This window comes from Myxocyprinus asiaticus, chromosome 24, assembly GCF_019703515.2.
Source record: "Myxocyprinus asiaticus isolate MX2 ecotype Aquarium Trade chromosome 24, UBuf_Myxa_2, whole genome shotgun sequence".
NCBI classification, from domain to species: domain Eukaryota; kingdom Metazoa; phylum Chordata; class Actinopteri; order Cypriniformes; family Catostomidae; genus Myxocyprinus; species Myxocyprinus asiaticus.
The window spans coordinates 41974333-41989936 of NC_059367.1; the positions used below are offsets into that span (position 1 = coordinate 41974333).

A 15604-nucleotide genomic window follows, 5' to 3' on the forward strand; every position below is an offset into this window, starting at 1 on the left:
TTTCTTGGAAGAAGACTATTAACCTGATTTTATCTATTTTTGGAAATAATATTACCATGTAAAAATATATATATATATACTGAAGCCCTGCCTACCTACCGTACTTTCTGGTATAAGTCACGTTTATTTTATTTTTTCATCATCCTAATTTACTAGAGGTCCTGCGACTTATAGTCCAAAGTTACTTTTACATGATACGTACTGTAATTGATATCTGCCGGTCAAACGCGCTGCATACCACAACACATATGCTTACAAACATTAAACATCATCGAGATGGTAGCGTTTTAAAGTAGCCTATTCAGAGTATTTTGCTTTTACAGAGTATTCAATGCAGCCAGTATTAATATTCTGTCCATCATAACAGTATTGTGTTAACAAACTCTAGCTGCCTACAAACGCAACTCCTCACATGCCCACAAAATGATGTTTCATCATAGTAAAAATATTCAGTCAGTGAACCGGATAATTAATGTATAGCAGAGTGGGTTTAAATATCAGAAATATACACAGAAAGACAGTCGCTAATCTTAATGAATGAAAAGAATACAATAGTAATACTGTTTTACTCACAGACTTAAAGCTGTTTATTTGTATACAGCATAGAGTTACAAATAAACAGACATGGCTTATTCAAAGGCAGCACTAGGGAGGAGCTAGCGTGTGGTTCAGTCTCCCCAAGAAAGTCCATAGCACCCCCAGCAAATGTTTGTATCATCTGTATGAAGATTGTATGAAGAAACATTTTCCCTGACAATATTTTAGCAATCATGTTGTGTGTCCCGTATTTCTGTCGCCTTCTTAGAATCAGAAATAGTGATGCCCGATTTACTAATTAATTACTCATTTGAGTCGATTCCTTCAAAGAATAAGTCAAATGGTTTAGCAAAATAGTCCGAATCATTCAGACAGCTCACACACTGTATCGTTTGGAGCATTTCTCACTCCGTAAAAACAGAAATGAAATAAATAGAACAGAAAACAATCAAGTGGAATATTTACTGTCATGATACACAGAGCAGATGAGCAGGTAAACTGTTGAAACTTTATTAAGCGCACTCCAACTGCATGTCTCACGACAACTCTCTCAGTAATGGTGGAGCAGCCCCATTACCTAGCAACCTCGGACCCTGCTTTGTAACAACCAGACCCCTTCTACCAAGGTGAGCCTGCAAATTTTGCAAATAAAGCATAACACAGTTGTCCCATAGACATATTTATGGTGGTTCACTGGCAAGGAGACAAGAAAAATAAACTGCTTTTGTGTGGAAACAGCACAATGAATTAATGAATTGACCACCTGTCCACTAATCTTCAACATGTTTTACACTCAGCATTCCTATTGGAGTGAGCAATGTGGGGAGTTTACTACAATACAAATGGCCTGTTTTTTAAGAGAAGTCACAGACGATTTTGCGACATGTAGGTGTAAGTTTACAGCTCTCCCCGTTCATACGGTGACGGCAATATTTTGAATCAAAACCTGCAAGTGCATCCTTCATTTGACAATGATGAATGTCTTTATTAAAGCTAGAGTATGCAGTTTATACCAGAAGCATTTTTTGTTATACTGGTTGAAAGTCTCTTTGCATCCTGACAGCAATCAATAATCAAGCTCTGATGCAAAAAAAAAAAAAAAAGAAATCCATTATCTGTGGCAGTCACAGGCCTGTAAAAAGCCCATCCAATCATTTCATTTGGCCCGAAGGCAATGACTGGATGGCCTACCTGCCTGTCTAACTACGTACCTGCCTACCTCCGTGCACTCTGCCCATGCACTCAATGGCGTGAGTTGGGGGCAGGACTATCTGACTGTTTGAACAACTGCAGGGGTGTATTCAGAGAGCTGTTTTAAAAACAACAGTTATTTTTGCATTTCCGTTCAGTGGCGCTAAGGTCGCAGAAATTACATACTCCAGCTTTAAGTTCAATGCCTGCGTGTGCAGCATTTGAACAACTCAAGGTAAAATAGTGTACATATAGTGTACATCAATGCACCACAATATTACCATCTGATACCATCACAATACCATGGTCCTGCCACAGCAGGCTATTATTTTTTTGTTTTTTTTGTTTTGTTTTTTGAAAGGTAGCTGATTTTGTGAAACTTTAACTAGTGCTGGATGTGCTGTGTGAATAAGTCTTTTATCAATGCTTTGTAGCCCATAGTTACATTAATTGCTACACAAGATATATACTTGTGAAAAGGTAAAAATGCTGCACCTAAAGTCACCAGAATTCAATGCTTTAGTGCTGTTTTTGAAAAGTTTCTCCCGGGGGAGCATGTCCCCAGACCCCCAGTAAGGGTACACTGTTTTGCAGTACCTGTGATTCAGACAGTACTGTAAAAAGCTGAAAACACCCCTGAAAGTGTGTTGCCTGTTTTATTGAGGCTGCAGCCTAGAGATTTAACTTCTGTTGTCACCACATGGAAACTGATATTAATAAAAATCACTTGGCCATACTGGGTTTTGCACATATTTAGTGACCAGAGCTCAGCTCCCCCTGTCAATGATTTAGCACCTCTTCAGCACCAGCAATCAAAATTCGCTGGTGCCGCCCCTGGGCTTATTTCTTTTTTTTTCTTTTTTTTTTTTTTTCATTAAACAAAAACAGAATGTGAAAAACTGTTACACACCATTACATAAAGCAAATTCTCCCAATAAAAACAAGCCTAAATGCACCGTGATATGATGTGAAGATGGTAATTTCACAGAGTCTTGACATCTGATTCTGAGCAGCTGAAGGGAAGTCATGCAGGCGGCTGCTCCCGGGTCCTAATGCCTACCGCATATAGCCTCTGTCAGTGCGACTTATACACAGATGAAACTTATTTGTTTTTTGTTTGTTTTTTCTCTCAAATATATATAAATATACAGTATCTTCAAATATATATAAAATGATTTTACGGAAGCCCTGCAATTACGCCATGGACCACTAGAGGTCTACGGACCTCCGGTTGAGAAACACTGCACTACTGTCCCATTCTGGAATTTTTCGCTGGTATTAGACATGTTTGCGGGTTTCCCATTTGAGCCACTAGAGGCAGTAAGCTAATGCATCCTGTTACTGAAGACTGTGCTGCTACTCGCTTTTGCATCAATAAAATGTGTTGGGGACCTTCAAGCCCTTTCGGTTGATAACTCTTGCTGAGAGTTCAGACCAGGCTTGTCAAAGGCCATTCTCAAGCCCTGAGAGAGGCTATGTGCCCAAAGTACTGGCAACCCTCTTTAGTGCTCAGGTTGTTACCCTGCAGGCATTCTCTCCTCTTCCCATTGAGTCAGACAAGGCTAAGAGATTGTATACGCTCTGCCCTGTGAGGGTATTGAGCATGTCCATTCACTGGTCAAGTCAATTCAGAGTATCACAACAACTCTTTATTTGCTTTGGAGGCACTAAAAGGCATTGGCCATCTCCAAGCAAAGAATTTCCCACTGGGTCGTGGAGGCTATTGCACTCGCGTATGATTCGCAAGGCATACAGTCTCCCATGGGCATGAAAACTCATTCTACCAGGAGTATGGCCTTCTCCTGGGCATGGGTAAAGGCCGTGTCACAAGAAGACATATATGCCTGGCTACAGGTGTTCCCTTAACACCGTTGCCAGGATTCATAACCTGCATTTATCTTCCCTCTCTTCCCAGACCTTTACAGAGGAAGAAGGTTGATCACTGACCAATTGTTTAGTAGTGGTGTTAGGTCAAATCTATAGTCTATCCATTCTTACTGCTGTGAATGAAAGCTTGTGTGCACTATTTCACTACCCGGTTGGCTAGGGTCATTGTATAAAATCCATTGACCAGATGATCTGCTCTGCTCCCCTCCTTCACGCTAACTGGCAAGATGTGTTGAGACATTGTTTCACTACCCAGCATGGGCTGTGTCTCTGTCTTGGCATCGAGCCGTTAGTTTATTGTCCCCACTTTCCTTCCTATTTGTTTATATGAAGGGGTGGCTACAGCAATGCCTTTTACTACACTGTTGGCTAATGGGCATTGCACATCAGTGCTATGGTGTTATGCTACATGGCTCCCATAGCTTCAGCTTCTGAAGCAGTGTCGAACTTACCTTCTTGAAAGGGAATGTCATGGTTAATCTCATAACCTTTGTTCCTTAAAAGGAGGGAATGAGATGCTGCGTAGCTGTGCTTCAGCTGCTGATTTTTCACTGTTATGGGATGAGAGATACGCTCTCCTTCCATCAGAAAATGGTGTGACGCTGGGCTCCAGCTTATATGCCCACTATGACGTCTGCATAGGCGGAGGGCCAAATGTAACCAGCCAATCAAATTGGCATGATGATATAGGGTTTCAGAGTCAACACCCCCTGGGTGGTGCTCACATAGCATCAGCTTCTGACGCAGCATCTCGTTCCTTCCTTTCAGGGAACCAATGTTACGAGAGTAACCAAGGCGTTTTCCATGATATGATCCCTTTTAATATACCTCAGGTCCTGGAACAATGCAATTGGTTATTAAAGGCCTTGTAACACATGCAGTCTGCCTGCATTCATCTCTGTTCAGCTGAATCACCTCAGGCCAGTTATTTCTCAAAGCTGGACAACAGCAGCTTCCTCTATATCTTTCCTGTGTTAGTGAGAATGCTTAGCAATCCACATGCCTAGAGACTCCCATGAGATGTCATTCCATTACAACCCACCAACAGTTAGCAAAATACATATAAGCTGTGTTCCGAAACTGCTGCCTAACCAGACAGTATTTTTAGGCATCATATAGGCAACATTATTCTGCCTTCTACAATATCTTCTTTTGGCCAAATTCTATGGCAGCATCTCATGTATTCTTCCCAGAAATGGCAATCCCAGAGTGTTTTTACAAAAGCTTTGTGACAAAAATAATCTAAGATTGTGGATGTAAATCGACGAAATGTTGACTATATAAATATATTTATTTCATTCAGTCCTATTTGAGAAATACTATTTTATCTAAATAGTTACAAATCTAGTTAAAATGTACCTTTTCCCCAGCATTTGTGTGTTATGTTTTTTTTGTAAGTAGTTTACTTTATGGCCCCAAGCTAGCTATTTTCTATGTAGGCATAGATACAGACGGCAAAGAGACCCCGCTCCGGGGAGAAATAGCCAATATATTAGGCTATTTTCACAAAAAACAAACAAACAAACAAAAAAATCCTTTTGGTGGATTTTGGTGGTAAGAATAAACCCCAGTAGCCCTGCCATGAATTGTAAATTTGTGTTTTAATCAAACATGTGTTTGAGTTGGTTATCTTCAAAAGTAGTCATACATAAAATTCATAGAACAAAAACTGTGTAAAGGCGTTCTTACACTGTGTATTTCAACTATAAATCTGATGCTCAAAATGAGGATAAAATTGTAAAAAATTAGGCTCCTGCAATCATTTTTCTATGTTTAGGCACATTTTCAGTATTTGTTTGGCTATTTTGAAACACTTTGTTCATAAGACTTTATAGGAATAGATCATATACAGACTTACAACAGAAGCACTGTTCGAGGCTCGTCATGTGTTGAAAAATGTTATGCACGATTATTTTCTCAGAAGTATTCTTATATTAACAATGGACATTCCATCAGTATTATTATTGGAAAGTTTACTCACGTGATGGATTGGATTTTTCCGTAGCTCTATATTTAATAATGAAGGTGTGAATTCCCGTATTGCTTTAGCATGATTTCATTTGTGCTCCTGTCACAGACTATTATAATACTGGCACTGTAACATTCCAATTGTAAAACACTTATCAAACATTGAAGCTGAACTCTTAGGCCTTTCAAATGATATATAGTTTGTCAACATTTATTACATTTTTGGATGATACACTATACAGTAAATGTAAATATCATGTGTCTGGAACATCGCATAACAGGTTAATGACAACAATAGCAATCTAAAAGTGTTAAAAGCATTCAAAAGCACTTTAAGTAGGCAATATTGTTCCATAAAATGATATAATTAGTCTTAGGCTAACCTAAAAATGCAAACAGTCCTTAGAAATTCCTAAGTAAACATAAAAATGTTTGAGCAAGCTACGGAAGTCAAAACATCAATGTGAAATACAAAACAATCTACAAACATTAGAAAGTTGCTAAGTAGTACAAAAGTGAAATTCCTCTTTAAGGAGGACATTGTAATTCAGAATAAGTGGCCTGTTTCTCCTGAGACTAATGATGACCTGTTCTGCCCAGAAAGTTGTATAATTCATACAGTGCTGAACTTTGTCCCAGCCATATGCTGTGAAATTTGTATTCTTACTGAATAGCACCTACTGATCAGTAATCATGATGCACTGTAACACATCTTTCCACGAGCATTTAAATCATGTGTGCATTGTGAAATATAGCAGTATTCTCTTTCATACATTATAACACCAGATTCCAGATTTCATCACCAAATAAAGAGAATTTTATTTATTGCCAGATGTCATGCTCTCTTTTGGCTTTTAATGATAGCATGACACATTTTAAATGTCTCTTCAAGCCTGTCGTTGAGCAGTGAATATCGGCCAGAGATCAGCAGTCCAGCCTGTCACTGAGCCCTGATGAGCACAGAAGCAAGAATTTAAATGAGAAACATTCACTTCCATGACATTACTTAGTCATTCTATCAATTTTGGAAAGATCATTTTTATAGCAAATTTCTGTATGGTTATAAATTTTGACAAATAATTTCAACCTAAATTAACACAAATAAATATGTTGGGCTTTTCTGAACTTGTGACAGGGTGGATGTGACACCTAAATGGCTGCTGCTCACCATGTTATATATTATAATTTGCATATGTTTAGGGAAATAAAATATGCCCTGATAATCGAATCCGGCGGGTAAAGTTAACTTCAGACACTAAAGTTAAATTATCAAAACTCACAGAGACAGATAAATTGTCTTGTTTAATTTCATATAAATGTTAATGTATGTTTTACAATGTAGTACAAAAACTACAAAAATATAGTACACTAAAAATAGAATAGAATATATATGCCTGGCTATAGTGCATACAAATGCATAAACTCTTTTTAAAATTTGTTTAATATTTACACCATCATCAAATTAAAATTTAACTAGCATTAACTAAGAATGAACAATTGCATTTTCATAAATAAACATTAACCAAGATTAATAAATGCTGTAAAAAATATTGTTCTTTGTTAGTTCATGATACCTAATGCATTTAGAAATATATTTTTAACAGTATATAATGTTTATAATTAATTTAGAATGAATATATTTAATCTTGCAAACCATGTAATAGTAGATGTGTGTGTTTAGTTCACCCCATCAAATGCTGTGGATAAATTCCTTTCAAGAAATCACTTTCCTGCTGGCTGACTGAACCTCAAACCCAGTTGACTTTTTATCATGAGGTCAAAGGATGCACTGGTTTCCGGTATACATTGGATGCTAATTATATACAGTATGCAGTACGCATCGTCATGCTAGAGAACCAGCAGGCAGATCACATGACTGCCATTATTCTCAAGTGTTCCTGCACAATTGTCTGTGCATTTTCTCTCAATAGTGAATTGTGAATTCAAGAATCTAACACATTTTTCACCTTTGCATTTTTGTTACCCTGATAATAAATGTCAACATGAAATCAAAAATGAGGTGGGCTATTGGTTAATATTAACCAAGAGCCAAATTACTATTTAAGCATTTACTGCAGTTACTGGAGGTTTTCCCCCCCGGTTAACAGTAATGTAATAAAAGTATTTGCAAAAATAGGAAACAGTGATATATTTGAAAAAGAAGTGTTACCATTGGGATACGAGGAGATGCTCTCAAGGGTGAACTTGACCTTCAGCCTCCACGTCCCAGTCAAAAAGCCTCCTCAAAAATGTGTGGTGGCAGTGTTTCAGGAGGTAGTCCTCCACAATCCATAGCAAACTCATAGGTCTGGCATAATTCCATTCTCCATTCCCACTTTTCATAATCCAATAAATTCCTAATGAATGCAATACAATCTAGTCCTGTCCTACTTTTATTTTTTGTTGAATATCTTGTTTCACTCTGAAACATGTCACATTACGGAAGTAAAATGGGTTACGCATGCTTTTCATGTTGACTTTAAAATTTACAAAAAAATAAAAACATTAGACTGGTACCTGCCCTTTTGGTAGGAATTTTTTTGGAATTTCTCTGGCTGCATAGAAGAGTCTTTGTAAATTGTCTTCTCCAGGTGTGACAATGAAGCTTATGGATGAGGTGGCAGGAATCGTCGCTGCTCGTCATTGCAAGACCAACATTGTGACGGCATCAGTGGACGCCATCAACTTCCATCGTAAAATCAAGAAAGGTAACAGAGGAAATCATTATGGAAGTACTTAATTATTATGTGTAACAGGTTCTTCTGGCTAGGAGTCTATGGCAACCCTATTAATCATTTGGAGGAAAACAAGGCATTTCTGTCCACAGAACTGCCGCTCACTGGATTGGTGTGTGTGAAAATCCCAGGAGATCAGCAGTTACGAAAATACTCAAACCAGCCCGTCTGGCACCAACAATCATCCATGCGATCCTCTAATCAGCCAATCATGTGGTAGCGGTGCAGTGCATAAAATCATGCAGATACAGGTCAGGAGCTTCAGTTAATGTTCACATCAACCATCAGAATAGGGAAAAATTGTATCACAGTGATTTGGAGCGTGGCATGATTGTTGGTGCCAGACGGGCTGGTTTGAGTATTTCTGTAACTGCTGATCTCTGGGATTTTCATGCACAACAGTCTCTAGAATTTACTCAGAATGGTGCCAAAAACAAAAAACATCCAGCGAGCAGCAGTTCTGTGGACGGAAATGCCTTGTTGGTGAGAGAGGTCAACAGAGAATGGCCAGACTGGTTTGAACTGACAAAGTCTACGGTAAATCAGATAACCACCCTGTACAATTGTGCTGAGAAGAATAGCATCTCAGAATGCTATTCTGAGATACGGGTTGGCGCTGTTTTGGCGGCACGAGGGGGACCTACACAATATTAGGCAGGTGGTTTTAATGTTGTCGCTGATCGGTGTGTATATATATATATATATATATATATATATATTAGGGGTGTAACGGCTCTCTGTAAAAAAAAAAAAACATAAGGTTTGCCACCCACTGTTCAGCATTTGCACCGCAGTTCATCTCGAGTCTAACAAGGCATCTGGAGCGTGTGGTTTGGTAAAGAAAACACAGCTTCAAATAGACAGCCACAGTTACAACCTCTGCTAATGCACCTGAATGGCTCTGTAGATGAATATGCTCAGCCTGTGTCTCACGTGGGTCAACTTTCTATAGAGAGAAGCTGTCCAATGAACTTTTAATATGTTAAATTGGTTAATGACATCACAGCGCTGCACGCATTGGTGTGCAGTTGAAAATGGCAAGCGGAGAAGATAAAGATCAGGTTGTGGCATGCAGGTGAGCCTGAAACTGCAAACACTCCCTTCCGTTTTTAAGCAGTTAACAGTGAAATGCTCTTTATGTCGATGCAGTAAGCATAATAATGCAGCTATTAAGTTCAAATGTTGATTTAGTAATTAGAGAAAAAGTTTTGTTTTATTTTTAAGGACCCTAACGGAAATTAGTCGTTTTATTCTAGTACTATTGTAGTAATTATGACTGCTGTAACCATAGTTTTATTGGCATAAACCATGGTTTTGATACAATTAACCGTGGTTTTACTACAGTCATGCTGTAGTCTCCATATAATAACCATAGTTTTTACTATAGTAATATTTTAGTAACCATGACTGTATGAACCATGGTTAATTTTGTGGTTACTATGGTTTTACTAAAAATACCATGGTGAAACTATGGATACTGTAGTAAAACTTGTGATTTTCTGTATGGGAAAACTTGTTGAAGTGTTTATCAAAATGAGTATTCTGTCTTTGGATTTGGCAGTACTATTTTTTTTTAGTAAGTACCGAACCGTACCGAAAACCTTGATACAAACCGAACCGTAAGAGATTTGAACTGTTACACCCCTAATATATAAGGGCTGTGCTGTATAACGGTACTAACGAAATATCACAATACCAAACATTTTAAATGGTACGATATTATCTTGTTGCTAATTCAGATAACATACTACAGTATGTTGCTGTTAGCAAAATTTTACTGGATGTGACATTTTTGAGATGAAATCGATGATTATTCGACAATTATTCACATTCAAATAGGGATGGGCACAAGTACTCGAGTACTCGGGTACTCAGACGTAGCAGCAATGATTGATCATGAAAATGATGATCGATGGTGATCATGCATGATGTGACTTTTCACTTAATTTGAAATTCAGTGACAATTTCCTGACAACTAAACACAAACATGTCAAAGAGGGAGCTTATTTTTAATTTTGTGATTGATTACGTTGTGATTTTGAGGGGTACATTGATTGTCAGAGACGTCTCATAGCAACCAAACTGATATGATGCTACAATGCTATCGTTACGTTAATAAAAAGAGAGTGTGATTAACCGAGTTTTGCACACCTGTCTCTGCAAATGTTTGCTAAACACATTTTATTATCATTTAATGTAAGAATTTTCACTCGTTAATGGATATTATTTAATAAAAGTGAATGTTTGCAACTGACTGTAAACCTCCCTGCCCTGGGCGCTGAAAAGTTTGTGTGACGTAACACACCTGCATCTCGATGAAATGGGAGTTGAAGATTTCCGCATGAGTTTCCAAGTTAGAAGTCCGACATAATGTGTCATTCCGTTGCACTTTCCCCAGCTGAAAGGTGGAAATTCCGACTCCAAGTTGAACGCTTCATGAATTAACACAGCAACAACAATACAGAGCATCGTGGCTTTGCCCACAGGAGCGAACACTTGGGCACATACACACTCACACACACACCAGACATGTGGCAGTGGATTCAACGGGCTGAAGCAGTGCATATACAGCAGGCAAGTGTTTCAAACAGCTAGACAGAGCTCAACTAAATGGAACAGAATGCAGCGTCTTCAAAACTGAACTTCAACTTAACATGCATATTAAAAAAGCGATGGTTATGGCATCTCCTGATAAGCCAACTGCGATTTGAAAATAGACGGTTCAGACAGTCATTAAAAAAAACTGGTGCGTGCTTACTAAGATTACTACAGTAACCTGAAGGAAGAACAGACAGACGTGCGTCGTGCACATTCTTTCGAGTTGGGCAGTGAATCTTTACATAATGACAAAATATGATGCATTATATTTTTATCATGTAATCTTTTGTACATTTTATAACAGAATCTTTTATAACAGTCTATAATAATGAATAGACAATACACTGGAACAACAAGTTGTAATGCAGCAGCCAAAGACCTTTGTCAGACATGTTATTATATATTAGGGGCAATGGTGGCTCAGCGGTTAAAGTTCTGGGTTAGTGATCAGAAAGTTGGGGGTTCAAGCACTGCCAAAATGCCACAGTTGGGCCCTTGAGCAAGGCCCTTGACCATGTCTGCTCCAGAGGCGCCATATCATGGCTGACCCTGCGCTCTGACCCCAGCTTAGCTGGAATATGTGAAAAAAAGAATTTCACTGTATATGTGCAAATGTATACTGTGTGATAAATAAATAAAATTATTATATTACAGTTATGTACATGTCATTGCAACTCGAGTACTTGACGAGTAATTAGTCAGAGTACTCGAATAGACAAAATGACCAACATTCCCATCCCTACATTTAAATAATAATAGTTGTATAGGTTGTATAATAATGATAATAATATTTAAGCAACATCACAAAAGCAAGTGTACTGAATATTAGCACGCTATTAAGCTTGAACACTGAGAAGCTCTGTTCTGCAGCATTATATTTGACCAAAAATAAAATAGCAATATTTGTTGACAGTTAATTATTATATTTTCATTTGATTGAAACTTGATGTATCCATTTGATTAAACACTGTTTTGAGGATAAAATATAATTAAAACATAAAACATGCAATCCAGAAAAATTAAAACAGAAAATGCGGAATTTAACCTCAAGGCTTTATGCAGTTCTTTTAATATATAAAATATACACTCACCGGCCACTTTATTAGGAACACCTGTACATCTACTTATTCATGCAAATTCAGCCAATCGTGTGTAAGCAGTGCAATTCATAAAATCATGCAGATACGGGTCAGGTGCTTCAGTTAATGTACACATCAACCATCAGAATGGGAAAAAATGTGATCTCAGTGATTTCGATCGTGGCATGATTGTTGGTACCAGATGGGCTGGTTTGAGTATTTCTGTAGCTGCTGATCTCCTGAGATTTTCACACACAACAGTCTCTAGAGTGTAAAGAGAATGTTGCAATTCTGGTGGATTCTCCGAGACCCAGATTTCTAATCTTAAACTATGTAAATCCATTCTAAAAATATTTAATTAGGTAAATACAATGATGATGGAAGAAAACACCCATATATATATACAAAACACTCACAAATATCTCACAGACATAGCTGATCATGTATACCACAGAAAGCAATTACATTTCAAACCTTAAAAAGCGCTTTAAATACAGCAAATGATTTGGTGGAAAACTGGACAGTGTAAGATCCATCACTTAATCCTAATGTTGTCTGTCAACAATAGGGTCTGGACTGTTATCTGATCACTGGACCACCAGACAATATTAGCAGAGGAACAAGTCATTTTGTAGAATTTATAAGATGGATAGTTGAAAGGCATTTCTAATTGATTTAAAAATATTTTTCCATGTTCAATACATGTTAAGCTCTGTCAATAGCATCTGTGACATACAATCAATTATCACAGGCAGTAATTTTTTACTCATCTCTCAATTTAGTAAAACAAACAAAAAGTGCATTTACAATAATGCTTTTACAATGATAGTCTATGGGACAGGTGTACAGGACGTGTGTTACTTGAGCTGTAAATTTATCTAAATCGTCCTTTTCGCAATGGGACTACATTTCTAGGCAGATAAACTGGTTATGTGTTACTAACATAATTCATGTGCTAAGATTGTTCTCAATGTAAATGGTTACGAGAGCCATAGTGTCATCAAACAGAACAGCAAAAATAACTGGAAAAGTTCATCATTAAAAAGCATTTTATACATAATTATATTGCTGTACATCACTTTCTTAGAACTTCGAGCTGTATATGCACACAGATCAGCAACTGGACATTAATGGTATCCAGAGGACAACATTTATCATGTTTCGTTGTGTGAGCACAGCACTGACATCATACATAGTGACAAAGGCACTTTGAGTTTCTGTTATATGTAACATATAATGAATGATGACAACAGCCTCATTGATATTCAGTGTTCATACAATGGATAACCCAGAAAAAAACTTCTCTTTGCTGTGTTAAAGGAGATGTATTTCAGAATAGCATAGACTTTCTCATCTTTAGACTTGAGCATATGATCCAGCCCCCTCCACGACATTTAAAGTGTCTGAAGTTGGCTATTCTTTCGTATTGAACGAGTGATTAAATGTGAAAAATTGATTTGATTAATTATTGCGTTTATTACTTTCTCCATTCATCTGACTCATTTATTCTTTGCACAGCTAAAACTACTCTAAAAACTATTCATGTGCTAAAATGTATGAGCCATGACCAGCAAACCCCTTTGCTGTTATAAATGGGGTTAATGTACAAAAGACTAGACACTACTTTGTTACAAAACCTTGCCTGTAGACAGTCTTCTCAGATTTAAATACTACTGAAGCCATGTGTTTCTTTTTGACATGAACTTGGTAAAGCTTTTAGAATTGTGAATTATTCAGTTTCCTCAGTCTTATTTCAGTAGCAGCGACATCGGCTGCATCTCTACTTAGCTTTCATTACTTTGGATTCTTAATGCCCATAGTGGTTAAAGCTGAAGTGTGTAATTTCAGTAATGCTAGCATCGGAAATAACTAGAAAAGGGAAGTTTGCCAAGATGTTTGCCTTGTCTAAAAGTTTAAACCCACTTGAAGCCTTTAAAACTGGCCAATTAGAAAAATGTAAACACATTACATCAGGACAAACTGAAGGCCAAATTTAGTGGAAATAGTTTGAAAGCTCTAGGAGGAATTACAGTCAGAAAGTTTCAGTGGAAGTCTATGAGATTTTTGCAAAAATGAATCATCAGTATTAGGAAAAAGTGCATGTTTGATCACCTGGGATAAAAAAAAAAAAACATAGCACACTTAGTCAGAACAGTCTGAAGGTCAATCAATTTTATTCTGTGCCGATTTGGTGAATAAAGCTTGAAAGCTGTAGGAGAAATTAAATGTAATTAAATAACATTTATATTATATTAATTATATGACATTATATTATTTATTTATAGATTTTTATAATGTCATTTTCAGTCATTCATTTTATTAGAAATTAAACAAAAAATGTAGACATTTTTGGTCTCAGGGATTTTGAAAAAACCCTTACCCTAATCTATCCAAATCTCTAACCTAAGTTTTTACAATACCAGTACGTTGGCTTTATCAAGCCAATAATGTCTGCTTTTAAACGGGTTTCTGGAACACTTCACCTGTCTTCCATTGGTCAAATAGTCTCACCTCAAACTAACACCATTGGTTGAGCAAAACAGCAAAACAAAAAGCAATTTTTGATGTTGCCACAGAGCTACAGTGTTTACATTTTTTCGGGGGAATCATGCTACAAATGTCTTACTTATAGCTGACTCTAAATATTAAACTGGGATAGGAGAAAGTATTTAAACATAAAAAATTAAAAAAATAAAAAATAACACGCCTCACCTTTAAATTTATTTTCCACTTTGTGGAATTGAGTTGTTTGCTTTCTGGTTGGAGGGGGAGGTGGTTTGTGTAGCATTAAACTATGCTGTTTATGCTTTGTAAGAGAACAGTTGTGTTGACTGTCTGGTGATGTATAAGTTTGATGCTTCCCAGATGTCCCGCTTGCTGTATTTCAAACATTACCATCTCTTCCTGGAATTAGTGAACACAAGTTAGGTCAAATTGTAATGACTTTAATGGTTAAGTCATCTTTCTGGCATGCTTTAAACATGTCATACACTGTTCCTGGAACCTCATAAAATGTCATAAGTGGGACAGTGGAGGGGTGAATTCACTAAGAATGAAAAGTGCCAGTTATTTGCATGCACTGTCTGCAGATCAGGTAACAATCCCTCCCACAATATTGCTGCTGAAAGCAATTTGCATGCACGATTCTGATCTTGCGGGCTGATAGTGGAGGATACAGCAGACCACCGTTATCTGAAACACTCTGCCGTGACTGTACAGCATCACCCCACCAATGTGATCGAGATACCTGAATCATCTCTTAAACATGCTGAAAGTGTGCTGGACTACACCGCACATCTGGATATATACCAGGTTATAACACTCTTCTCCATAATTTGATCATTATTTGATTAATTACTGCTGATATGATTGATAGAAAATGTACACAAACATCTCTTTTATATAAAAATAATTTTAATAGTGCAGTGTAAATTGCGGCAGTCAATTTTTGTGAATGAAGCGCAATCTATACTATCTAGAGCTGTCAGAATTAATGCGTTAATGCATGCGATTAAATTAAAATGTTTAACACGTAATTTTTTTCTTAATCACAATTAATGGAACCTTTGCGATGTGTCTGCCTGGAATCATTACACTGACACACTCTTC

The 15604-nt window shown here is 37.2% G+C and overlaps 1 protein-coding gene across 4 annotated transcripts in view; it reads left to right on the forward strand.

Moving 5' to 3' along the window:
- Positions 1-15604, forward strand: part of LOC127415186 (cytosolic acyl coenzyme A thioester hydrolase-like) — a 153010-nt gene that overhangs the window by 92221 nt on the left and 45185 nt on the right. For all 4 annotated transcript variants that reach the window (XM_051653819.1, XM_051653821.1, XM_051653820.1 and 1 more), the window contains one exon: positions 8175-8291. In XM_051653819.1, coding sequence (XP_051509779.1) covers positions 8175-8291 — 117 coding nt within the window. The remainder of the gene's footprint in view (positions 1-8174; positions 8292-15604) is intronic.